This window comes from Strix uralensis, chromosome Z, assembly GCF_047716275.1.
Source record: "Strix uralensis isolate ZFMK-TIS-50842 chromosome Z, bStrUra1, whole genome shotgun sequence".
NCBI classification, from domain to species: domain Eukaryota; kingdom Metazoa; phylum Chordata; class Aves; order Strigiformes; family Strigidae; genus Strix; species Strix uralensis.
The window spans coordinates 34171023-34198787 of NC_134012.1; the positions used below are offsets into that span (position 1 = coordinate 34171023).

The 27765-nt window shown below is 37.3% G+C and overlaps 1 protein-coding gene across 20 annotated transcripts in view; it reads right to left on the reverse strand.

Moving 5' to 3' along the window:
- Positions 1-252: 252 nt before the first annotated feature.
- MPDZ (multiple PDZ domain crumbs cell polarity complex component) overlaps positions 253-27765 on the reverse strand; it is a 97963-nt gene continuing 70450 nt past the window's right edge. For 14 of the 20 annotated variants that reach the window (XM_074855124.1, XM_074855123.1, XM_074855137.1 and 11 more), the window contains 22 exons: positions 26741-26842; positions 25468-25539; positions 22609-22771; positions 21807-22003; positions 19626-19717; positions 19298-19388; positions 18871-18951; positions 17683-17775; positions 17510-17584; positions 15928-16105; positions 13633-13778; positions 13214-13297; positions 12913-13106; positions 12510-12657; positions 9366-9452; positions 7895-7991; positions 7189-7232; positions 5979-6101; positions 4945-5049; positions 4715-4827; positions 3280-3403; positions 253-2411 (listed from right to left, as the gene is read on the reverse strand). In XM_074855124.1, coding sequence (XP_074711225.1) covers positions 2265-2411; positions 3280-3403; positions 4715-4827; positions 4945-5049; positions 5979-6101; positions 7189-7232; positions 7895-7991; positions 9366-9452; positions 12510-12657; positions 12913-13106; positions 13214-13297; positions 13633-13778; positions 15928-16105; positions 17510-17584; positions 17683-17775; positions 18871-18951; positions 19298-19388; positions 19626-19717; positions 21807-22003; positions 22609-22771; positions 25468-25539; positions 26741-26842 — 2556 coding nt within the window. In that variant the 3' untranslated portion in view covers positions 253-2264. The remainder of the gene's footprint in view (positions 2412-3279; positions 3404-4714; positions 4828-4944; positions 5050-5978; positions 6102-7188; positions 7233-7894; positions 7992-9365; positions 9453-12509; positions 12658-12912; positions 13107-13213; positions 13298-13632; positions 13779-15927; positions 16106-17509; positions 17585-17682; positions 17776-18870; positions 18952-19297; positions 19389-19625; positions 19718-21806; positions 22004-22608; positions 22772-25467; positions 25540-26740; positions 26843-27765) is intronic. The other 6 variants (XM_074855143.1, XM_074855141.1, XM_074855142.1 and 3 more) reach the window with 3 other exon arrangements.

Here is a 27765-nt window from a genome sequence, read left to right on the forward strand (position 1 = left end):
GAACAATGATTAATGCTGTCTGTTTCAAAAAAGCACAGCAGCTTCATATTAATTCCTAGATAGTTTCGCTATCTGGTCTCATGGATTTGGTAACTTTGCAAGAGAAGATAAAATACTAGAATTCAAACAAAGCAATTTTGAGTAGATGTTTTAAGGTTCACATAAAAAACAATGCCTTTTTAAAATTATTAGTTTAAATTGTTTTGAATTAATCTTTCACAATAGAATGAACAATGCAAGCATGCCACTGTAAAGCAATCAGAAACACACCTGCAACTTTATTTCTTCATCATGACAGTTTGGAATTTATTCACTTAAACCCTCCATTTAGACACAACAGCAGTAACAAAATAGCTGTACACTACCTTCTGTTACAAATATAGATACTATTTAAAGTGACTTTACATACTCTAATATAGGCATTTCTCACTCTAACCAAGGAATAAGTAGAAGAACAATTCAATAACAACAGCATCCAGTAATGGTACCATCTGTTTTATTTCATCTTAGTCTACCACAGTGTAACTTCTCGAATAATTAAAGAGACAGAGGGTGGGTTTTTTTAGTTGTTTCACTTAGACAGTTATCAGTTTGTTAATACTCTTTCACAGACATTCCTCATACTGCTTGTGAGTCCCACTAAAATAAATGCTAGTCTTTTGCATCTTCCCCTAATAAATGGCCCGAATATTGCCTGTATTTTCAGTTCAGATTTCTCTTAAATTACAACTGACATGGTGGCCTTCTTGCTATGATTTTTTGGCTAATTAACACAAACGGTCTTGCTGCTAAATAGAATGCTAATTAGCTAGGCATTTTTTACCCTCAAAAGACACTTCAAAATTTTTCTGCAGGAAGGTAAATCATGGGCAAAGTGTGCTTTATCTGCCAGATTCTTAAGAGCCACTTTGAAGGAGCAGAGGCAAAGGCAAGCTACAATGAGCTAAGGGTTTCAAGTGACTGTGTTTTTTGGATAAAGTTTTAGTGAGGATCCCAACTTAGGAAACTGAAGATATTGATAAACTTATTGACCACACTGCTGTCCAAAGAACAGACAGCTCCATGGTTGCATCATACTTACTAGAAACTATCTTATATTTGTGCCTCTAAACTTAAACACCCTAAACCAGTATTTGTGGCCCTCAAATCTCCTCTTCTGCTTAATGGTGATGCAGGAAGACCTTCACTGCTGTCTTACCCACCTCCACTGGGAGGGATTTTCAGGCTTTTACCCAGCTTCAAGTCCTGGTTTTAGGACTCCTAAGTCCAAGGAGAACCCTACCTTTGCTGCTACTGATAATCACAGCAACACTGTAACATCAACTTTTTCCCCGTGGCTTAACCAATACGCACAAGTATCTGTCTTCAGCCAAGCAAACCTGCCCTGAAGCAGCTCTGTTTTGAGCAGCTTGCAGAAACATCTGCACGAGCCTGTAGTTAATCTTGCACACTGGAAGAGGAGAACCTTCACTTACACGTTTCATATTGGGAAGGCTGCTGTCACATCCACATAGGCTAGCAAATACTACTATTATAAAAGTCTAATTCTTCCAATACTGCAGTTGCAGGGCATTCTCATTCACCAGGAGTAGTTTCCACTAGCAAACTAAATCAGTTTTCTTTCTTTTGGATACACCATGACTTATGAAATTTAAACACAGACAAGTGAAAAACCCACCCAAGTCACCCACCCAGATCCTTTTACCTGGGTGTTGTGAAGTAACACAAATAATCATCTAAGTCCATTAATCATCTGACTCCAGGTTACATACACTTCCTCCTTTTCCTAAAATTCCACATTTTGTTAATACTTTCTTTCTTCAATAACTTTATTTCTCTGTTCTGACTACTGCTGCCCATGACACCCCCTTGTTGACTTGGTGACTTTATAATTTTTCCAACTTATTTCAAATATCCAAAGCCTCTTAGCAAAACATTCCAGTTTTGTTGTGTGACTGTTAATGCAAACATTCTTTTTTTTTTTTTTTTTTTTTTTTTTGGTGGCTTACAAGCATTCATTATAATATTAATAGGAAAAGTATCCATGTCTTTCCATAGTTGACATAACTCCATCCCAGTGCTTTGTCAGTAAGAGAAATATTCTATTGTATACAAAAATATGGTTAAATGTTATTTTTCTTCAGTATTGTAACAGTCCTGTGAAGCTGGAAGAACAAGAAGGCTATATAAACATTTCCATTCTCTTTGCTACGTGGAATGTAAATACTATAGTCTTATTGACCCTAACCCTTTGGGCAGCCAGCTCAGGACAAAACAGTCAAAGTGACTGTTCCTTTTGTCCTTTTCAGAATAGCAACTGCTTCCTCATGGGTCACCCCTTCTAAACTCTGCCCATTCACAGCAATGATTTGATCCCCTCTCTTCAGGCGTCCATCTTCTGCTGCTGCACCCTGAAACGATACAACATGTAACTGCAGACTCATGCATTTATTTTTCTCCCTGTCACACTGTCCTTATGGTCTGAATAAGATGGGTTCAGTGCACAAAACTCTTTAAATCTTTTTTTTTGATTTTCAATGATTCAAATACAGTCATTTGTAGTATGGCCTGCTAGTGCTGCAGTATGGCCTGGCCTGTCTAAGTTTCACCACATCTAGAAATTGGATCTACAGGATTTTTATATTCCCTTAACCCTGTTCATCCAGCTAATGTAACATCTAAATTCTGCTATCATAGAAGTAAAATTTTCAAGATCTGAAGAAGTTTTCAGAAACTGGTACAAGAAATGCAGTAATCAAAACCCAGCTCTGTACTTTCATTTACCATAAAAGTTTAGGAATCTTGATTCCAGTTTTCTCTGACTCAGGGCTGTTTCCTGGGGCAGCCCAAACTATCAAATCCAGGTCAGTATCTGAATTTCTCCAAAGGTCCTGAACTTCTCCAAAGGTTCAGCTATTTTATCTTCATCTACCTTTCAGACTCTCAGTCAAAATAAGTAAAACAGTCACTTCTACTACCTGAAGAAAATACACTTTAAACAGAAAGCAAGGGAGCTGTTTTTCTAAGTATGTGCACAATTCCTATTTTGAGAGTCAAAGAAGGCTCTGTCAAATGTCAAGTCACACGCATACGGAAATTCTGAATCTAAGACTATAGCCTTCAAATGCTGCAAGCACATTTTGACCAGCACCTGCAGTAAGGAAGAAAACCTGTGAGAAACTGTAACAATCCTTTGGCTTCAAACTCAGGCCATGATTTAAGATTGTAGCTGCTGCAAATTAACTAATAAATGGATTGACTAAAAAAATTTACACTTACCTTTGCAAATACTGTCTTCACATAAATGGGTAAGTCTCCATGGGGACTGCCATAACCACCCACAATACTAAAGCCTAGGCCATCTGGTCCTCTATCCAGAGTAATGGTCTTGTACTGAGGAGGTCTAAGAAAAGGTAAAAGAGTATCGCGATGTTGTCTAAACTTGATTTAACATGCAGAATAGTCAACGAGGACAAAATAGGGTAAGAGCAATGGCCTCAAGTTGCGTCAGGGAAGGTTTAGACTGGATATTAGGAAGTATTTCTTTCCAGAAGGGGTTGTTAGGCGTTGGGATGGGCTGCCCAGGGAGGTGGTGGAGTCCCCATCCCTGGAGGCGTCTAAGAGTCGGGTTGACATAGCGCTTAGGGATATGGTGTAGTTGGGAACTGTCAGTGTTAGGTTAATAGTTGGACTGGATGATCATCAAGGTCTTTTCCAACCTGGATGATTCTGTGATTCTGTAAAAGCATTTTTCCTTTCAAGCTAAGCAATATATTTCCCTTTCCACTACAACTACAAATGTTTTTATTACAATGAACTGGTTATTTTAGTTCATGTAAAGCATTATAACTGTCTAATGCTCTTATTATTACTTAACGGTAGCTATTTCAGACACCTTTTCCACCCAGGTCAGGGCATAGATACAGCTGCAACGTCCCACTAACAGTGCTTACTAGTGCAGTAGAGATACAATATCAGTACTTCAAATCTCCCTAAGAAATATCTACTTTAAAAACCCTGTAAACCATTACACCTCCAAAAAAAATCTAAAATTAGCCCAGTAGTTTACATTGTAAGGTTTAAATGCTTCTCTCCTCCTCCAATATGTAACTGTATTTGTACATATGCGTTTATACAGACCATCTGTACCTTTCCCCACATATACTTTGACTATAAAAAATTTTGAAATTCTATCTAAGTAGATCTGCATGGCTAAAGCATCACATTCACTCCTTCCCTGTTCCTAGAAGAAAAATGCCTCAGATTTATGAGAGTTTGAGGCAAAACTTGTTTACATATCTCTACCATTGTAGTATACCTTGTATATGAGAAAAGTTAGATGCTCCTTATAGCCTAATGCTAGAAAGCACATTATGGCAACACAGGTACCATTTAACTCTGAGAAAAAGTATTTTGAGTGTATCAATTAATGCCAGCTACCAAGGCTCAGTGAAACAAAGGAGGCTGTATTTACAGAGAACTCCTGAAATAACATCATAACTCTACATAGGGGCAAAATAAAGCAGCACAGCAAATCACATCATGAAAAATGCAGAAGAGGACCTATGGCCTACAGGTCCCATGTATACCAAATGTGTAAGTCATGATTAAGTCAAACAATTCATCTGTTATTTGCTAAAATTTCTAAGTTTTTTAGGTTGAGTTCCACCTAAAATAGCAGGCTACAGAGGCTGTATATTCTATAGTTACTGACCCTAAATCATCCTGAAAAATGCTGGTTGAAGTTAGTCCCGCAAACTGAAAATTGGACGTAGGTGGATCCTGCTGCTGACCAGTTATGACACTCACTTCTCCTCCAGCTACAACCTAGGAACAGAGTTTGTAAAGCAGTAAAATGAGAATGCTGACACTAAAATAATTTATTGTAGCAGCTGGCAAAATAGTCTTCACAAAATATTCCAAATGTCACCGAAGATTTTTTACCTGCAACTCAATAGTGCCTGAAGCATTTTTTAAGAGGCTAACAGCCTGGGAGTGAGTCATGCCCTCAGTAGACGTTCCACAAATGCTAACAATCCTGTCCCCAACCTGCAGAAGAAAATGTAGAAAATCTAACAATAAGTTTAGTTACATAGATTTGTCACTTTCTTTCAACAATAGCAGATCTGTGTATTTGCATTTAGCCAGATTTTATCAGTGATATAGGGCAGGAAGAAAGAAATTAGCAACTGTTCACTGTACATTTTCTCTTGAAGGCAAATAATCTTTGAACTACATAATGACCTAATACAAAGGTATCAACATCACAGTTAACTAATTACACTGGTTTAGTGTACTCAGTGCAAAGAAGCAATGATGCTTTACAGAATTGATCCTAATACTCTAGAAATATACAGTATGTAAAAAAAAGATGTATTTTACATGTCACCTGAAGACAGACTGAAGTAGTAAATTATCATCAGAAATTATATGTTTGGATTGATCCTGAAATACCATTGTCCATTTTCCAAGAAGCGTGAGTCAAATTCAGCCACCTCTGGTACAGACTGGATATAGTACACATACAAATGCTGTATCAGGTAAGACCACCCACTTTAACTTAGAACCTAAAAAGTACTATCTATATCCTAAGACATAAGCATAGAAAACAAGAGAGATAAAATGGACTGCATAAATACAGTTGCAGGAATGACCACCGTGCTCATCAGCAGTGCTCACTTACAAGAATCCATCATTCTGAACCATTCTCTCTACTTTTAATTTTCACAAGCTGACTACTACCTCTATTATCCAAGATTGCTTTAGGACTTCCTTCCCAAAGTTAGTATCTTTCAGCAATTACCTTTTATCACGCTACCAATCCAAGTTACTGTTTTGTCAATCCAAACAGCAAAAATTATTGTCACTGCCAGAAGCACTTATGACTGTATCATTAAACTATTAATTTATTGCATGCCTAGAGTAATTACTGTGCATTACCCATGCAATCTTTACAATCTTCTTAACAATCAACTTACTCTGAGTTTCTGAGTCTGAGCTGCAACTCCATTTGAATGCATCATGGCAATAAATATAGGAACATCTCCAAGAGGACTTCCTACACCTCCAGCAATGCTGACTCCTAGTGAATCTGCAGGGCCCTGTTATTGCCATGAAAAAAGATTAGATTTTTCCAGAAAGAAAAACACATAGAGAGAATTGTGGGCTTATCTCAGAAAATTACTAAAGCCCCTATCTTATGGAAATCAGAATTCCCGTGTCTCAAGCCATTTTTTAAACTAATACACTTTGCATCATTTTGAGAAAGCACAGAGAGCACAATATATGTTTCTTCCCATCAGTGGTAGGTGACAATTTGCTGACTTAGTTGCATGTTTTATCTTAACCAAACAAAATATTTACAGAATTCAGCATCAGACCCTCAAAGTCAGCACAGAAAGACTGTGCGTGGAAAACTAGACAGATAGGATTTCTTGACCTTAACATTGTCTATATCAATCTCTTATTATGAATCTCCTGAAGACCAGAATTAATCTTTATGCACCCCCTAGTGTCCTATTGTTGAAGAAAATAAATAGCTGTTCACTACTGTACAACACCCTACCACCTAACTGCAAAAATGGCTATTGTAAACTGGTATTTGCAGATTCTACTGTAAAAAGAAAATGGCTAAATACAATCCTCATAATCAAGTAAACTAAGTGCTGGGCAAAGTTAAATAATATAAATATTTTGGACAACAGAAGCAATCTGTGATTCAGATCTCATGCTCCTGTAAATAAGGAAGTCAGCTGAATTTCACAGTTGAAAACCTGCAGCTGTCAGTAAGAAGCTATCCATTAAAAATATGTGTGAAGAGAAACGTGAAATACCAAACAATGGGCTTACAACTTTGGTAAAGTTCCTCTCACTTCACTAAAACAGAGTCTGGATTTAACTCAGTCTGGTAACAGTAAAACTAGGCCCCATTGTCTCTTACTAATCCTTCCTCATTTGCTTTCAAAACAGGTCACAAAATGTGATAGATAAATCACACTGATATTACATAAAAATTCAGGCAGTGGAGATCATACAATCTTGACCTGAAAAGACAAGCAAATTCATTAGCTATTGCCATATCAATTCCTCTCTCAAAACAATTGAGACAGGCTTCTTCCTTTCTGTAAACCTACTGACAACATCTACAAAACATGTTCCTGATATATACCACTTCATGCTGTAACTTACCTTTTTTATTTCAACTGTTCTTAGTCCCTGTATTTCAGAAGCTACTGTCAAATGAATTTAAAAAAAGAAAAGTTAAAACTAGCATCTTTAGGAAATTTTTCCATTAAAGTTACCCAAACCAGTCTGATGATTCTAACTTTCTGCTGGTTTATTATAGACATATGTTTTAAGCAGATTTTGAAAGCGCCTGTCATTAAATTAACAGTATTGAAATACTTCTGGAATGGGTGAAAAAGTGATTAATTCTCTTCATTTAAATAACTCTTGGAATAAGACTGCTAAGCATGCTCAAATAGAATAGAAAAAACCTATTATTTGCTAGCAATACTTTGGTTAGATGTAACTGTTCTAGATTTAAGCACAAGACAGCTATTCTACGTCTATTCTAATTTAACTATACAGTATCTGGATTTCTATGAATAAGACAGGTTGACTGAAGATGTATTTAGATTAAATAGAAAATTATGGCTCAACTTAAGATTCTCACTATCCAAACTGTTGGTATAACAAGCTGCTACATTCTTTTATAAAAAGCTATTCAAAGATATATATGATGCATTGTACAACCACCACCCCTGCAGTGTTTTAATGACTAAGGAATCACTTTCACGCCTACAGGACATAATGACAACATTTTTGAGAAAGTGAAAGATCTCAGCTACCAGTTCACATGTATAAAATACTGAAAGCACCAAAGAAACCTTACTGGTATTCTTCTTTAGACCACTTTCAAAGGCCTCAGGCGCATTGGACCCAGAAACCGGGAAACTGAACGATGACAGACTGCCACTTCCTTCACTGACCTAAATACAGTGTTAGACTGGATTAGACAGCAGGTTCAGACACCCAATTGATAAAAGTAAAACTGTAACCCTCTGTAGATTCAGTAGATTTTGCTGTATTTTACTTTTCCTGTGCCCAGTTAAAGCTGATACAGTGAACCTCCACATATTTCTTGGTCACTCTAGAGGGCTACTTGTTTGAAACATCATTAGACCAACAGAGATTGCATGCCTACAACCCCATGCAATGCTTTGAAGTGCTGCCTCTCAGGGCTGGACTGTGCCCTTATATTTGCACCTTCTATCATCTCATAAAGATCTTCTGGTGCAAAAGTTAGTCACGATTATCAAGGTAGGGACAGAATACAAAAGACAGATCTTTATATATCCACATGTGTACTCTCATGTTCACCAACTGCATGAGCTAAAACTAAGATTAGGCTCTCTACTCAGCTTCACCTGCACAATTGCCAGAAAGATTTTCACTATACCTGCAAGGCAACGTAAAGGAACAACATGGCTCCCAGTGAGACTAGTTCACTGACTGTTAGACTCTTCAAAACAATCAACATTGTTAACTTCTTCTGATTAAGATTGCCCAGTGCCTGAATGTTTTTGTCTTGTTTGGCATTACTTGTTTTGAAGAGAGCCTAACATTTCAGTCTTACCCAGTCTTAACCTGCTCACTTGAAACTGTTTAATTATGATTTGTCTTAAAATGATTTTTCTTCAGTACTTCATGATCTGCATATCCAGTTTATAACCACAGGAAGTTCTAAGGTAAGTTGTGAGCTCTCAGAAACACAGCTCCTACTGGAGCAAATAATGGTATCAGCTACTACCACATGGATGCATTCAAATGCAGAAACTGATGCGAGTTTGTAACACTCCACCATTCAACCAGCAATAAAATAAACAAACTTGAGAAAAGCCTGATGGAAATGGTGCAGGTTTCCTGCTTCTGATGACCAAGATTACAGTAAGAATATGCAAAGAGTGGAGAAATTCACTAAGTTTACTGAAACAATACTCCACTGCATGCCAAGCACTCCTAAACTAACAAAGAGGTTTAAAGTTCATTCCAACTGCTTCTGGTATCGATGAGAATCAGAGCTCTCTCTGCTTCCCAGGCTGGAGCTGTAAAAACCAGACTATGCAGCACAGCAAAGCCGTTTCTGGATTACATTTTTGGCTGGATCATGTCTTAAACAGATACAATATGCTGAAGTGTACATATAAAATAGTTACCAAAAAGCTGCAAAATAGATAAAAACTATTCTTCAGCTTGGATCAGGTATATGGAAAATCATTGCCATCATAAAACCAATTATTTTTATTTGCTTTCATTATTTAACCATTATTTCTTCCAAACTGAACAGTTTTACAGTTACTCACCTGGCTGCTCTGGGATGTTCTCCTCTCGGAGTGGAATGGACCAGCTTTTATTCTTCCGACCTCTAGTCTTACCGTACCTAATGAACACTAGAGAACCAGTCACTTATAATATATCTCTTCTGTCTACAACATTCAAGCTTATGACAATATTTAAGTCACTTACTAGATGCTGGAAGACAAAAAAACTATGGACAGAGGGGAAAATAACAGGCTAACAACCCCACGATGAACACTAAGCAGACAGAGCTCATGGCAGGATCAGTCTCACACAAACTAAGTACACCATGATACTCAATACCGAGCAGGGTACTTTTTGCATTAACCAGTATTACAATACAGATGTGAAAATTACACAAGACCACAAACTCTGCTACCCTTCACTTCAAAGGGAGTAGTTTTGGCTTCTCAATTGTAATGTAAACATATATTTTCATTTTTCAAGGAATAGTGAAATTGACTAATTTCAAAATAAGCACTAAAAATAGTATAACACCTCAAAGTATTAACCATTATGCTGATATGACTGAGAACACAGTATTTAAACTGGTAGCTATCTCTCTCCTGCTCTTGAAATTATCTGTTACTTTGGATCCATACCAACATAACTAAAGAAATTTTGGGCAGGAGGTTTTCCAAACATCTATCAGTAGTTTAAGTGACCCTTCTGCACATGACTGCCAACAGGGAGCTGGGTGATACGGACTGTTTGCACACTGGAAAACCCTCCCAATACTCTTTAAGCTTTTAATTATACTATTATTTAGACCTCTGCATAAATGCATGTCTCAGAAGGCATTAGGCTGATTTTGGAAACAAGTAAGTTATTATCACAAACAACATTTAGAAAACTGGACTTCCGAATTAATACAGGTAGTGTTAAAGACCACCTATCTGCAGCATATTCAAATACAGAAATTTCAAAGTTTTGTTGCTGTTTTGCTTTCCTTCTTTCTTCCACTGGGAAGTTGTTAGTATGAAATCCTGTAAGAATTTAATATCACATAAGTTTGCCTTTATTTATCATGCTTTAGCTCTAAGAGAGATTCATGTTTGTCAGAAAATTCACAGTAAGAAATAGACCAATATATCAAAACCAGTAACAGGATATATCCAGTCAAATAGGGTTTCCATACCTCATATGGTGTTCCTATTCCACTAGGGGTGATGCTAAAAGAGATTTATTACTAAATTGCTTTTTATTTTTTTTTAATAATGTTGACTTCTCTATGTCCTGGGAAAGACTTGGTCAAAACTCAGGCAAAAACCATTCTTTCCTACTTGTATGAACTGACCTGTATTAAACATACAGCCAACTCCTAGCCAAAATGGAAAATTGAGGAAGTAATCTATGTACCTAAAATTACCACATCCTCACACAAAATGCAAACTCACAAATGAGATTTGAAAGTTATAATGTGTGAAAGTGGGAGGTAATACTTTCCAAATAAACTTGTGAATAAATCAGTTCACATTTAGTTTTATTATAGCTTTCTCTATCCTCCTGAAATCTCCCATTTGATAAATGCGTAAGTCAAATGAGAGGAAAAAATGATCAGCTTTTCACATGTTTTGGGGATACTTAAAACGAAACACTGCACAAACAGGCAGAATTCTCAGCCTCACGAGACATTCTAGGGGTCACATGCTACTTAAAATACACTGCGATTTTCCAAACATGATAAATAATTTTCTAGCAAAATACATTTCAGGCAGTTCAAGACAATTTGTTCCTAGATCTTAGTCTCGTGAATGAAAACATATCAGATACCTGAACTAAAAATCGTGACTGCCTACATGTGAGTGATCATGCTTTACTCCACTGATACTGTGTGAACAAAATAGAATGGTTAACAATAATATATCAGAGGTATTTTAAAAGCCTTATTTCTCAGGGCTAGGACAATTAATTACAAGTACTACTGAGTGGGATAAAGTATTTAAAACATGAATATTCAAATGAGAAGTGGGAACTTTCAATTAGATCTTCCAAAATGTTTGCCAAAATGAAAGAAACTTGCCACATAAAATGGCATTTTAATTTAGAGGAGATGTAAAACTGCAGCATGTGAACAAGAAATGCACTGTTCTTAGATAAAATAAAGTATCAAGTAAGTACTATTACCCCAGAAGACTATATTCATGAGTTCACTGTCAGAGCCCAAACCCAATTCTGGAATTCTCATTTACTGGCACACGCTGAAAATACAGAAAAAGTGCTCCTATCTCCCCTTTTTAACTCCTGTCCTCACCCCACCCTACCCACCCAAAACCAAAAAAAGCTTGAAGAAGTTTTCAACATATGGAAACATACACCTCTGAATGTGAGTGCAAAGAAGCACAATCATGTGTCTATGTATCCAAGAGTCATCTATCAGTAGTGGCTGTTAAATTTTTTCCAGTGGAAAAGTTTTCCATTGGAAAATGCTGACTCGATGGAATCCTTACCACGCAGCAGGAATGTCTCAAAACCCTGGATGGAAAACAGACAAGCTGGCTGACCAGCTGGACTTCCTGCCAGACCACAGGAAATGTTGTATATCTGACTTCATTCTGGTTTGGAAATAGCGGGAGGACATCAGAAGCACATAATTTATTGAAAACAGAAATTCTGGTTCCAAGAGCTGCAGATAGGTGTTTACTTCTGTTATCTTTATGTTTCTTATACTAGATGCCTTGGTCACTGGAAAATGCATTATAATATTTAATGGATGTAAAGTGACACTAGACATACACAGAAAAATTAATATTAATCAACTATGAAAGTAATCGGGTTTTGGCACAACTACTCTGATGAACTCTCTATCATTTACAGTCACTTCTGCATGTGTTTCTGAAAATGTGAGGTAGTTAACCAGTTATCAGTTTGTTGGAGAAAATACAGTATTAAGTTCTAGATTGTTCTAGGTAATGGTCTTCTATTGCCCTATAAACATATGGCACTCTTCACCACCACTACTCCCACTTTCATCACGCAAAGTATCAAAATCTGAATGCTCAAGACTTTAGAAACCTTAAATTTGGACTCACAGCTCATTCTCATGGTCATCTCAAGAACAGTCTGAACTCAGTCTGAATAAAACTAAAGCTTTCAAAAACTCTGGATGTCAGTTCTTCACTTTTATCGACCTTCTCTTTTCCCAATACCTTTAGCAAAGCTGCAACAGCCTCCTGGTTAGCATTTCGAACATCTTCTCCATTTACTGTCAGTATCTGGTCTCCTTGCATTAATCTCCCATCTGTATCTGCTATTCCTCCTTTGACGATGTCTGACACAAACACTCCCGTATCATTTCTGCAAATACACACAGTGCATTACAGTATTGTTTGAGGGCCATTTTTATGGCTTGCTATTGAGAACACAATAAACATTGTCTCACTTTTCTGTTAGAGTAATGTTGGGCTAATTCCTCTAGGAATGGCCAATTAGCTTAGGCACAAAAATGACATGTACAGCCTTCAAGCCCACAGGATCAGAGAACCAGATCCCAACAGAAACATAAGCATGTCCAGCAAGTCCCAGACACTGACTGTCCAGGAACATTCATACCTTTTCCCAACAATACTCAGCCCAAGGCCTTTGCCAGGCTTCTTTTGGAGCTCTATACTGAGTACATCATACATGTCTTCCTCCTTGTACTGGGCCTCATCTCTGTACACAGTCAGACGAACTTTTTGGGGAGTCTGCCGGAGGACATTTATTGCTTCATCATGTGTGGCATTCCTGAGGTCAATCCCATTCACCTGCAGTGAAAACGTACAATGATAAAATGTGCAGAACCTTCTAGCAGACAAACAGAAGATGCCTAGCTAGCAAATGACAATAAAAGCAACCAAAGAAACCACCGCACCTCTAATATCTGATCCCCAGCCCACAGTCTCCCATCCTTAGATGCTGCTCCTTCTTCATATACTTCATGGATAATGATTGCTCCCTGTGGATAAATAAAACAAAAATAAATTGCATGCTGAAAGAACATGCCCCTACTTCGAACAAAAAGCAACTGAAAATTCCTACTATAATTCATCAGTGATTAACAAAGCAGTCAGATGTATAATGAACAAATTACCAAAATAATAACAAGTTAATTTATACTTTCAAGTTTAAAAGTGCTTTTTTCTTTTTTTTTTTTCTTTCCCCCGAACTGATATCTGTGGTATCTTCTTATAAATTCTACAGAAACAAATGAAGAAAAAATCTCTTCTGTCAGACATTTTAATTTCATTATTGTTATTTTACTTGAGTGACACACATATTTTTCCAACCAACCAGCAAAGTGTCTGCTCCTCCAACAATGCTCAGACCAAGACCAGTCCGCCCTTTGGAGATATCAATAGTTGTTTCACATCCAGGAATGATGGGACAAGTAGCTGGGTCAGAGGTTAATGTGGCTGGAGTTGAGGATCTGCTTGTGTCTACAACAACAATTAAACATCCTGGTTACAGTAAGAGGGAACGATATTAGAAAAGTGACTTTAGAGCAGCATTTTTAGAGTTCATTGACAGCCCTACAGCAACAGCTGAACAGCTGACCTACAGAGAATGATGCTGCCAACTTTCTCTTCCCTCAGAGAAATACTATCTTGTAGTTTTAATCATATCCCATTTTTATAGCATCAAGTACCTGGATCACAGTCTGGATAGCCAAAAAAGCCACTATACATAACAGATTCTATTTAGGTTAGAATTTAAACATCCATACCAGCAACTATGCAAGGTAGGTCAAAGACAAATGAAGTATATAGTTTGTATTAAATACATGGATTCAAGGATGTCAGTCCTGCATTTCTGCAATGGGTCAAGGTCCATCTAACTAAATATTCCATCTCAGACTCAGACCTGTATCATGAGATTGTTAAGTATGAATCAAATATGGTGGTATTTCACAAGTCTAGCAACCCATGGTCAAGTCAAAGGTTACACACATATAATTTTACGGAGTGGCCCTCAAAAAGAACTTTTAAATGGCCACTGACACAGGTTTTGGAAGCAGTTAAGTTTCGTGGTGTAAATACATATTCTCACAGTGAAAATATATATGGCATCCTTATGTAGCAATTTATCTGTAAATTCTGTATCTCTGGCATGTCACAAATAGATCTTTGCTTCAGCATTTTAGTCAGCTCACAGAAAAAAAAAAAAGGCTAAAAATACTAGGAGGGGATATTGTGCAGCAACTAAAGGGAAGAATCAGCAGTCAAAATGTCTGGGATGTTCAGATTATCTCTATCACTGATGTCCTCTGTGCTTCAAGGAAACATCAAAATTACATTTTTTCCAAAAGTTAAAAAGAGGCATTTAAATCCTTTAGAGGCACTTTAGAAGGGCACTGTTTAAAAGAAATTCCACTGAAAGTAACAAAGGACTTCAGCAATCAGAAATATGGATTATGGATTTATGTTTGACAAACACTTAGGTCTACTGTGAGCAATAGATGCTGCAGGAACAGTAAACCTCAAAACTAAGAGTCTTGGCCTCTGAAGGGAACCAGGAGGACAGTGAAGACTTTTTAAGTGTAAAGCTTCTGTGTGAGTATAGAACAGGTTACTCAACTGCTCTGTTATGCAAGTTCTTCGTGTGTATGATGAGCAACTGCTCATGCTTAGTTCAAGCTAAGTAGGGTAGTCAAGGCTTAAGTATAGTAATTCTATTCAGAAGGCATAAAGTGTACATGAAATACATGAACTAAAGACTTGGAAGTGAGTCTTCCAAGACTGACCTCATCTAGATAGCTGCATCATTACTGGGCCAAAAATTGCCTACATAGCACTGCTGGAAACACCAGTGGGTAGAGATGTAGTACAAATCAGACCAATACAGAGAACGCAGTTAGGGATGGGTTGCTTATTTGGAAGGAGTCTGTGCAGAGAGAACCAGATGCAGGGCAGCAAAAAGGTGGACTTGGTAAAGGAAAGCAGGGAAATAAATTGTAAAATCAGGTAGAGAACCAAGAGGAGGGAGATATTCCAACAGTTGGGTTGTGGATGCCTGCAAATGGTAGTGAAGCCAAGTGAAGCCCAGGATGCTGGAGGGAGCACTGTTGAAATCTCCATCAGTCTTTATCCCTAAAGCTTGCTGTGGCAGGGTGAAGACAGAAGGGATACACTTGGACAAAGCAGTAGATTTTACCCTAAAACTAAATGCAGAAGGGAAGGCAACAGAATTAATATCTAGCAGGTCTCCCATGTGTTAATCTTAAGATTTCTTTTATAGTAGTACAATTGCCTATCAATACTACTGCTAGTAATAAGCAATAGAAACATGATTCAGGAATACTGGCAGTGATGTAGATATAAATTAACTTGATGTGTGCATTACTCAAGTTATTATTAGCTTCTTAGTAGTGTGTTGCTTAACCAATAACCATCGTCAGTCGCATCTTGACTCTCTAAAGGGGGAGATCTGTAATCCAAAAGTACTAGAAAATGCAACTCAGAAGACAGCTGAATGCACACAAAAAGAGAAACCTTGTTTACAAGCTGGGTCTCCAGTTAAGACAGACACACAAGGAGAATCTTACAAGCTGGGTCTCCAGTTAAGATAGACACACAAGGAGAATCTTACTTCTGACTGGTTCTGGTTCTGGTGAGCTGGAAGAGGCTACAGTTGCTGGCAGCTGCACATTCCTCCTCTCTGCTGGGGCAGTGCTGGAAGGGACTGGAGCTGCAGTCAGGCTATCCTTCTCTGCTGAGTTGATTGTAAGCCTCACCATTGTTTTGGATGTCTTCAGGAGACTAATAAACTGAATGATAAAGAGAAAAGCTGGTGAAGAGTGTAACTGGACTGTACAATTGTAAAATAAAAATAAAGCAGAAGAACTGTTCTGCAAACTGGAGCTACAAGTCACAATCCTGAAGGTTTTTTTGGTAATGAACAAGGACAAATATTGATGGTTTTTATACAAAACAGTAACAACGTTAACTGTGGGCCAGACCTGGCTGATGTTAACCAAGTAGCTTCCATGAAACTTCACCAAACTATACCAGATGAGAGTGTGGCAGTCTTTTAATGGCTTCTCTTCTCTGGACAAAATACTATGTTTATAGCAATTATTAGAAAAATTGGAAAACTAGTATTGTCTTTTAATGTTTGGGTGAAGCCCAATTCTGATCCCACAGAATTCAATGCCAAAACATCTACAGATTTAAATAAATGTGCTACTTTCTATCTAGATCCTTAATCAGATGTACAGTTGGAAGGAAAATCTGAAAATATTACCTGAATTATGGGAGAGAAAGAAGGACACTAGGGTGTACACAAAAATCCAGTTTAAAGTGATACTGAAAAACCTTGAAAATTAATTGCCATCTCACAGAAAATCACCAAATCCTCCTAAGAACTTACATTTCAGTAGAATTAGAAATTACTTACTCTGTCTCTTCTTCCAAAGCTTACCTACTTCCCTGCAGACAATTTCACTCTCTTACTCATTTACTGCTTTAGAGACAGCAGTGCATCAAAGAGTAAGATGGATGCTCTAATCGCCCTTTAGTAATCTTCTCATGCCTAAAGAATCACTTTTCCTGGTAGCAAGGCAGGTGCTAGAAAAAAGCCTGCCTTCAATTCACTACAGAACCCAAACTGAGTTTGCAGAGCTAGAAGTCAGAAAAAAAACTTGTTATTTAGGAATGGAGACAGTTTTCTCCAAAGGGTTGAAATACGAGGCTTGGAATATAATGAGGCCATTATGACAGACACTCCTCATGTAGTTCATGACCTGATTTACCACTGATGCAACTCACCCATGTGAATTTACGCATATTAATTCTACTGGTTCTAATACTTCTAGAGTGGAGTAGCTACGAAGAGTCATTACTGAGCGATAGTTCATGGCTTTTATCCCACAACTAAGTACCTCTCAGTCATCAGATCTGAACCACAGGGAAAAAAAATATCACATTTGTAGCATGAGACAGATGATTCACATAGTGTAGTAATGTAAAAGAGCATCTGAGTTTTAAATTCTGAGCTTATTCTGCAGTAATTTCCTTATCCAGACAGTGCCTGCGGATCCTTGGTTCTTTAACCAGCTTTGAAAAAGAAGTCACAGCATAGTCACAAAAACCTCACTGGTTTGTTTAAGACACAATAACCTCCTACATTAAGTGGTGTGATTTCTGTAACATTTCTGACACTTCAGAAGCACCTTTTCTACTGGATATCCCACAACAATTTCATCATCCACTGCCAGGATCTGATCTCCAACTTTGATTCGTCCATCCTGGAAACAACACAGAATAAAACACATGAGCTCTGGGTGCTACCTCAATTTTGGTTTTTTTTTTTCATTCCCTATTTGGATCTTAAATGTTCTCACACCTTTGCTGCTGCACCATGATCTGTTAAGCTCTTAATAACTACTCCATTAATTGTGTCTTCTTCACTAATGGCAATTCCAAAGCCTCCTTGATCCTGGGGCAAACAGAAAAATGCAAATGGTTAGGTACTGTTTTTATCGAAATGTTAGAATACATTCACTAAAGACTAGTGAAGACTGCAAATGTAATAAAAATTTGGCTTTTCACAATGCATCAATATTTTTAAACTAATCTATTTCTGAAATAGATTTTGTCAACCTACAAACAGTATATTTGCTACCAAGATAAACCTGAAACACTTCTAAATTCAAATCTAGTCCTTTGAAACTTACAAGGTCAACTGTGATTCAGCTGTTAAATTCATAAATAGGAGTAAGAAACACAAAATATATAGAAACTACAAACTGGGAAAAACAAAACTTCATGATATAGCTTAAATTAATTTTTTTGAAACCACAGAAAAAATACACAGGAGTGGAAAATACAGAGATGAAAAAATATATGCTCTTCCTGTGAAATTAGTAAATGTTTGTGGCAGAGTGAAATTTCCCTAATGCTTTCACCTAGAATTAAGTTATCCAGATACCATCAAATGTAAGATATTCTGCTGGTTAATAATGGAAGGATAGATACCTTCCAAGGAGAAACACTGACAGTCTGCAAGCATCTATCCATTTGTCCACTGAATGAAACTGTCTTCTCCATGTCAATAAGCAGGAGCAGCAATTTTTCCACCCTAACATTTAGAAGCTTCATAGTTACAGAACACCTAGCCATTTTCTCCCAGCTGCACAATTTCCACTAAATATGTATGTTGTTTGGGGCAATTTGGTGCTTATAGTCTGCTAATTCAGTTAGTTTGAACAACTAAGGCAATGATTTTAGCTGAGCCACCACCAGCAGCTGTTTACCAAAAGCTTTGCAAATAGGACAAGAGGTGACTTCTTCCAGAGACACAGAGCAATTGGCAAATTTTTGTGAAGCTAAAGAGACTCATGAGGTGGCAAGACAGTCATTATGTCAGGAAAACTTTGAGGTCCAGTCACAAACAGGAAGAAAAGACCTCTAGAAATCTCTATTCTGACTTTCATTAAGTAAGCAAGTTTGTTTGCCTAAGAGGGATTCCATTACAAAAAGCAAGCTAGTGAATACAAACGTGGCTGATGTGTATTTAATTTTCAGCACATACCTTAGGGAGTTCCACATACTGAATGTTTTTACATGAACTGAAGTCAGAACAAGCACTGGAGTTTGCAGCACTGGTATCAATCTAATAGAAAATGACAACATAACTGTGAGTAACTATATTCAACATTTTGCATTAAAATAAAGTAGTGCACAAAGATTTAAAGTGGGTCTGATAATTTTCTGGCTTCATTTAAACTGCTATAACCCTATCCACGGGAATATTAGATTTACTTCATAGTTCAGACGAACATAAAATAAAACAGTATTGAGCACAGCTGTACCAAATTTAGCAGCTTTACTAAAATCTCATTTGTTTTCCCCTTGCATTTCTTTTTCTTTTGTAGTATTTGCTAACCAGACAGGGCACTCCTCTATCCAGAACAATGTTAGTATCTCAGTCAAATGAGAAAAACAAAAATTTACTTTACCTCTTGATGTTGAAGTGTCCCTGAAGTACACTGTGAAGCCTCTACTGACTTTGCAGGGCAAACAGCCATCTGATTTACTGCATCTTTATTTCTACAATAGATTCAGTTAAAGAATGTAGTAAGCATGTAGTAATACAGCACCATATTTCTTAGAACAAGTTTAAGTCTAGTCTTTTACTTTATTTTTGGAACTCACAACTCAAATACAGAAACATAAAACTCAAGACATATTTAACAACCTTACCAAAACTAAAACAGAACCACTCTGTGAAAAACTTGAGCATATTAGAAATAAACCTTTTTAGTCAAACCTTTAAACAGAACTTACCTGATAAAGATTATTTTTACTTTCGATGGTGCACATTTGATTATTGAGGAAGCATTCTGGTGAGTCCTTCCATAGAGTATTTGCCCATTTATCTATATAAAGGAAGGTAGCAATTATTTCTCAAAATACTTTAATTTGCTTATACTTTAATTTTTAAGCCTTAAAAATATCCATTATCCCACATCACTGGCTAAAGCAGCAATTGTGTAACAGAGAATGCTGTGCCCTGCTTTCACTTCCTTCTTCCAGTAAAAAATTAGTTTGATTTCAGACTAACACTGTCGCAGTGCTAAAAATGTCATTCTCTGAGTTATACTGCGTTGACTTGGCACATCATCTATTTCCACTTGCCATTGTTCACCTCATGACCAATGTGGTGATAAAGCAAGGCCATGGGAAATTTTAACCATAACAAATAAATCACTTATACTCAGCAATGAGATTACTATTTATCGAATCGCAGCTCTGCACCAGGCATTTTATCCACAGGAGTCTGAACACTGGTGCATTTAAAATCTGAAGATTTGACCTCACAGTCATTGTCTTCATTTGGCAGAGCAGACTCACTGAAACCCCTTGAAACTCCTGATTCAGATATGATTGGAGGTATCACTGTCAATTTGCAGAGTAAGGCCATTATTCACTCACATTTTATTAGTTGCATTTGTTCTTGGAAATGGAAAACTACAGTGCAGAATTCCACTCTAAGAAAGGGGAAATGATTGGAAGAGGACAGCTTGGACCTACACAAAGGGCAATAATGCAACACACGCCGATGTAGTACTAATAGATGCAGAGAAGCAGCAAACAGTGAGCAACAGATACAACATACTCAACTGAGGGCTGAGCATTACAGCAACCCCTCAGCTCTTACTGTGTCCACTAGGCATGGTCACAGGGATACTGAGCCCTGTCATTTACACTGGAGGTGACAATGCAGATGCAGCACTGCTTCCAGTGTTTGCCATCAGCTTGTGAAGAACCAAGGTCAGGCTGCCAGCTGGGGAAAGGGCCATGGCCTGCCACAGTTGATAGACAGCTACTTGGGAATATAAGGAGTAAGCTCAGATGTCTCCTCTCAGAAGAGGTTGGGACAATCTCTTAGCACTAGTTTGCAAGTTTACAGCATGGACAGTAAGCAAGAAATCACGTGAGAGCAGACTCAGACAGATGCATCTCAATGTATTCTGAGGATACTCAGCATCTCTAATACCCAGGTTTTAAAACAGATGTTTTTAACTCATTCAAGAGAACCGTGTAGCATTTAACATTGGACTCTGCAACTAACAGGTCGCTCCGTGAGACTAGGTCCACAGTACCACAAATTCGTTAGCTTCCCTCCTAGTCTACAACTGCCAACCTGCATTGTTTACTCTCTCAGTGTCTCCTTCAAGGTTTGTTCAGTGTCACCATTCCCTCCCTGTACCACCTCCCCAGTGTCTCCTCAAACACATATGGTTTTGAAGTTACACAAAGCATTTCTGTGAGGGTGATGTTGCCTAATGCTATCAGAAAGAATGGAAAAACCTATAGCAGAGAATACATATGCAAGTATTGTCAAGTGAACTGTGATAATATAAAATACAGCTTATGCTCACATACACAGGGAATGTTAGCTGCACATTCAGTGGTCAGGTCCCTCCACAAAGCCACTAGAAAACAGCCTGAATGTGTCATGAGATAGAAGTCCATAATACAAATGGATCCGTTCCTTTTTCCCCAATTTCATTTCCATTTCATATGTTACACAACATAAAAATATTCTGGTATTATCACACTTCAAGTAGACAAGTAATTAGAAACTCTGTAGCACTCCACAGATGGACAGACTAAAGGACTTCAATATCTTCCATGGTCTGCAACGCTATGCACTTCCATACATCTCCATAACCCAGAAACTGCTGTCATCCACCATTTTTATCGATTTTTAAATACACACACACCCCTTTACTTAGCACTACTATAACCAGAAGAAAAAAATCCAAATATTGCAAAAAATCCAAAATATGCAACTATTTGGCATACACCAGAATAAAAATGTAGTAGCATAGTGATGTCAACCTGGACAACTTGGGGACTTGAAAGTCCACTGAAGAACATCTACATTGCAGCAAGAATCTAATATTTTAGTGCGTTTTCAGTCAGTATGTTTGGGTTTCAGTATAAATTGCAAAAACTCACCTCTAATAACTCATCTGCAATCTGTAACCTGCCATCTCTGCCAGCTGCTCCATTTGGATCAATTCCCACTATAAAGACACTCATCCTGGATCGGTCTTTGTTACCAGCAAGACTAAGTCCCAGTCCTGTCCTTCCTTTTTCCAGCTCAATCATGTGTAGCTCCCCTGGTAGATTTCCATAGCGCTGCATGATCTTTTCTAAACGTAGAAGTGTGGGCAGCAAAGGTTGGATTTACATTAGAAAGTTTCTCAAGTCACCTAGAAAGTCAAGATCAGTGTCCAGTGGGCAGTATCTGACAGAAGAACCCCAAATTGGATGAGAATATTTTAAGTGTACAGCACACTTTCTTTCGAGCTAAGCCTTAAGTGATTTATAACAACATTTCCAGTTACTTGCTTTCCTTCTAATTTCAGAAAACATTAAAACTTCTCTCAAAAAAAGACTTTTCACACATAAAGGCAATAATCTTCCCTCCTGTAACACCTTTGGATAACAGAAGCTATCACATCAATCACTGCCATCAGCTACCTAGAGCACACTGAAGTTCTTCCAGTAGTCCTACGTAGGGAATTTGGACCATGGAGGAAAACAGAGACTGAAGTGCAATGAAGAAGAACAAATTAGTTTTATATTTCACCATATGCATTTGCACAAGCACCACTGAAAGCTGTCAGCAACACTTGACACCCAAACCACAAAGTACACGAGAATGAAGTAGTTCAAACTGGATCCCCTGTATCCCCTGCTACAGTGATATTTCCACACTGAATATTTCAAACATTATCACAAAGGACAAACTTACTCCAACTGTAACCGAACTCATCCTCCTTTTCCATATCCTCTAGGACTCTGATAGAAGATGACTGTGCAACATCACAGCTCATTCCTGAAAATGCTGAAGGAGGGGGCAGAGGCAAGCTACAAAGCGAAGTCTTTTCTGGCTCTAAACTGGATTGACTGAATGCCTGTGGAAAATAAGAAAAATGCAGTGGCTAAGCAGATGCAGACTCTGTGTAGGGTAAACTAGTATATAAAAATGTCAAAATGCCAATGACTATGGCTTTGAAGTTTAAATACCAAGCAGCTGGAATTCTAAATTAGTAACACGGCACAGAAAGGCTGCAAGAGATCAAAGATACAAACACCAGGCAAGGTAAGAGTAACATCACTCCAAAATGTATTCAGAAGCAAACAAAACTCACAATAAAAGCCCAATTCAGTAAAGTTTTATGTGCCATTTTACATTTCAGAAAAAAGTCTCTTACAAAAACTCAAGTGATTTTTTTTAATGCCATATTTGTAAAGATTTCTGCTTCATTTTATTTTTAAAAGCCACTGCACATAAATTCTTCCTATCATATGCTTTGGAAGCCAAAAAGAAGGAAAGGGAAAGGAAACAAAGAACTTGGTGCTTTCAAAAATGCCTCCAGAAAAAAGAAAATAACTGGCATATTAACTGAAAGGACAATTTAAAAACAAAATGAAACAGACAATAACTGAAGAAATCCACAGTAACTGGACTTTTTCAGACTTATTTACTGGTTTCTTATAAACTGCATAGGGGAGATAAAATAAAGGATACAGATTAAATCACAAAGGAGACAAATACTCTTGGTCTTGATGTATGTGGTCTATTCATATTCACAAAAAGTTAAAAAGTATAAATGCACAACTACTGAAATATAATGACTAAACGCCCAAATCCACAATCTGACAAGCCTCCATTCAAGTCAGCTTCCCTGAGGAATATGGACTCTGATCTGGGATTTGTCTAAGTGTTTGAATTTTATATAATTTTGGCTTGTTAAGAATAAACATGTAGGCAAGAAACTCCTGTCTGAATATCATCATTCTGAAGTTTAGGTATGCCCAAGAGACTGATATTTGGCACATCAGCTGTTGATGTAAACAAAAAAAACTTTAGATGAAAACCAAATATTTTTCCAACACTAGGATTTTCAGGTGTTGCCCTAGCTTCATAGCCCTGTTCTCATCATTTCAGCTTAGATTAACTCCATTAGCAAAAGTTTGAACACCATGTCAGATGGTGTCTCTGGGTGCCCAAACCACTAAGACAATTTCTCCATCAGAAGGAATAGTGAAATGGATAACAACATACACCTTGGAAGACTTCAATCTGCTTTAAATTGAAGGTGTTGAAAAAACTAGAGAGTTTCCAATTTAGTCATACTGAGATTTAAGGAAGTTCCCTCTCTCAGGGAAAATGAGTTACCTTCACTGTCTGTATACTCCAAAGATTTAAAGAAAGCGAATGCCCTGTTTCAGTTCCCTTATTCTGTTTCTGCTTGGAAAAGATTCTCCTTTCATTCAGGAACTTCTTTTAGGAGCTTAAGTAGGAAGTCATTAAATGTCAAAAGTGTGGGGATGTTTTAATATGGCACCCAAGCCAATCATTTTTATAATGCAAATAAATGTTACATGATTTTTTGTATCATTATATCAGTCACGATCAGTCACAGTGATCTGTGCTTCAAAGCTAAGACAATGCCATCCTGCTGAAATGAAACCTTGCATCACTAAACCTCATGGAGGAATTATTTACAGTTTATGCAAATTATACTCTAAAACTTGCTAATAGTTACAGGGCAGACAAACTTCAACTGAAGCAGCAAAATTCTAGCAAAGACACTGTTACCTGCCAGATTCAGAGTAGGGTGCAAACACTACTTAATAACACTTAAAGTGATTTTTCATAACCAAAAATTCATGGAGAAAAGCTGGGGACAGACCTCTACCTCAAGGAGGGGTGAAGGGGAGAGTGGGTTCTAGAAACACTGATTTTTCAGAGTGCTTCCTAGAGTTTTAACTAGAAAGCTACATAACATACTGAAAAAATTAGGAAATTTTTTGTGTGAAAGCAGACCAGATCAGCACACCTTATAGTAGTCTCTGTGTTTTAAAACCAAAATTAACATACCACTTTAGTGGCACTGTTGGTAAATTACAGTGTCCAAGAACTTTGCAAATTAAAGAAAACATGACCAAAAAGAAAACTGCTGTCAAGGACCTCTGGAAGATCTATAAGGTATGGATGTACGGTTACATCCTGACAGATTAGCACTTATGAACTGCAGCTGTCATAATCTGATTGACAAAAAAATGCTTCTGTCTGTACCTGTTACACATACATAAATCTGAACATGTCCGATGTTTAAGGAAATGCTGAAATGAAAGTAAAAGCTAGGCTCCTTTGTGAGAAGGGTAAAAAGGGTGTTACAATGCCATTTGGGCGGAGGGGACCACGTCCTACCTCCAGAACTCAGCCTGCCACGCATTCACCACCAGCAGCAGAAGCTGGCCCCCGCAGTTTACACACACATAAGACTTTTGCTCCCTGAATCGGGCCACACACAAAAAAACCTAAAATGCTTTTAACTTATGAAATACCTTCAGTGTGCCATGACACAGTATTTCATTTAAAATGCAAAGCATCAGACAGTGAATGAACCCATATGGCTACCAGCGTCACTCCGATCACAGCCAAGCAAATATTAAAAATGGCAACAACTCTGGAGCAGTATCACTTTCAACAAAGAAAGCACACGTGAAGGAAGAAGCAGTACTCCAGAAGGTATCACAGGCCATGTACAAACATACAGCACACGTACGGTAGGACCCACTCACTAGAATCAAGACAAACCTTGAATGGTGTGGGAGCAAAAGGGTTAGTTGGGGAACAACGGAAGGTAACCCTAATTGGATTCGATACCTCCTACAGTAATAGAAAACAGCAATCCACATGTTACAGCGCCTTTGGCAATACACAGCATTACTAATGAATAACTCATTTTCAATTACAGATTCATTTTACTAACTGCAGCAACTTCATTAACTCCATTTATAAATGAACAGAAGTATTTAGAGGGTTATTAAGGACCTGATTCAGCAACGTTTCTTACTGTACATGAACCTTAGTTCAGCAGAAGCAGACAGATGACAAAAGGCCATTCTTATCTCAGTGTTAAAAAAAGTAATTATGCAGAAACTGCAAAAACATTAGCGTTTCTCTAAAAATACGTGCTATTTTCTTCAGAAATGCTTTTGAAAATATAGAAAATACAAGCCATCATTCATGTTACACTTCTACTCCCTCTCCCTCAGAACTGTAACAAACACAGACAGATTTCAAAAACACACATGTAATTATACACCACATATCATATATGTTCATTGTACATTTGATATATTTGACAACATGGGAAAATAGACAAAGGGCACAATCACTCCCAAGATGTATAATCACCTAGAAATTATTAAATCAGAAATGCATGCACATAAGAATTAAGCCTTTATTTATTATTGTGTTAGAAGTTAACTCTGTTCCCAATATGAGTAACATGCAGTAAGCACTAACCACAAAAAAAGGAATCTAATTTTTTAATATTTCCAAATATGTCAGCATCCTGTTCATGGTGCATTGAAAGAATTTTCAAGAAGCAGACGGAAAATATTTTCAGCATCATGAAACACAAGCCGCCAATTTTTTTTTTTTTTCATGCAAAAAGAAAGAAGAGATATCAAAGCTGGAAAGTCCTAACCACATAAAAAGAAAATTAAGTATATAGAAGCAAAACACCTCACACTGATGAGAGAGTTACACACTGATTGGTATTTTAATATACACCACAGTCACTGATTTTGTAATTGAGAACCTACTCCTTTGGTAGCTCTGATTAGACCAGATTTAGTGGTTATTATTAATGGAGCTAGCATTTTTTAACTTCTTCAGAACTCTTCTATGTGCATACATGTCTGTGTCTTTCTAATTCACTGAACAGAATTTCCACTCTCATCAGCACAATATTTTATCCAAACTGGTATAAAAGAATTTAAATGCAGAGAGACACTAATGGCAAAGAAGCACACATATAATGTTTGGTGAGTCAAAAGCAGATAGTGTGTCATCATCCAACCTTGTTAGTGCTGAACTGAGAAGAATCAGCAAACGGGTTAGTGCTGCTGAAGACAGCTGGCCTACAGAAAAGACTGCTCTGCGTGAAAGGCAGGGAAGGGTTCTAAAAGGAAAACATAGTAGAAACTAAGCAAAAACATTTTTAAATGAACCCTTTATGACTCATGGAACAAAACATATTTATTTAGCAGTTTGTGCTAACCAAACAAGGTCTGCTTCCTGCACTGTGCTACAGAGATGTGAACGTAAACAAAACTGTATTTTGCCCTGTGTCTGTATCAGCCATGTTTAGCAGAGAGTAGAGGAAAAGCACCAATCCTCATACCTGTTCTAGCCCACAAAGTGCATAAAGTCCAGAAATCAGCAGTGTGACCAACAGAAAATTTACTTGCTGTGATATTTGTACAATTTTGTTCAAGCATCTCAGCATACGGGATACTCTTACACATTAGTTAATTATAAAATTGTGGATTTTTGGATTAGAAAAAACACAATTCCTTGTAATAATGCAGTATGTTTAATTTTATTTTGAAAACCACATATTAGTTCTCATAATTTGATTTACCTCTTGTGGTAACACACTGTGTATTTTGCAAAAGAGAAGGTTTAGTAATATTAGGCATCTCTAAACAGACTTCATATCTAATAATAACTTTTACAGATCACTTTGTGTGTGTGTGCATGCATCTATAATTTTCTGAATTTATACTTTAATTAAACTAAATTCTCTGGTATCCACCTTTAACAATACAAGGTACTTCCTTATTATTAACACAAAAAGAGTTTTCATATTTAGACAAAATTAAAAGGTTATCATTTGACCATTTATAGTCCCTATGCAGTTTTTGTATTGCACTCTATTTTGAGATCAGAATCTGTTTAATAAAGAGGGAACAGGTCTGATTTTGCATAGCATGTTGGAAATACTGTTCAATATATACTTAAAAGTAATTTCTACACTAAGTGTATACAGGCAATTGCCTAAATGTCTGAGGGCTGTAAGTTCAACACTGCTCGAAAATAAGA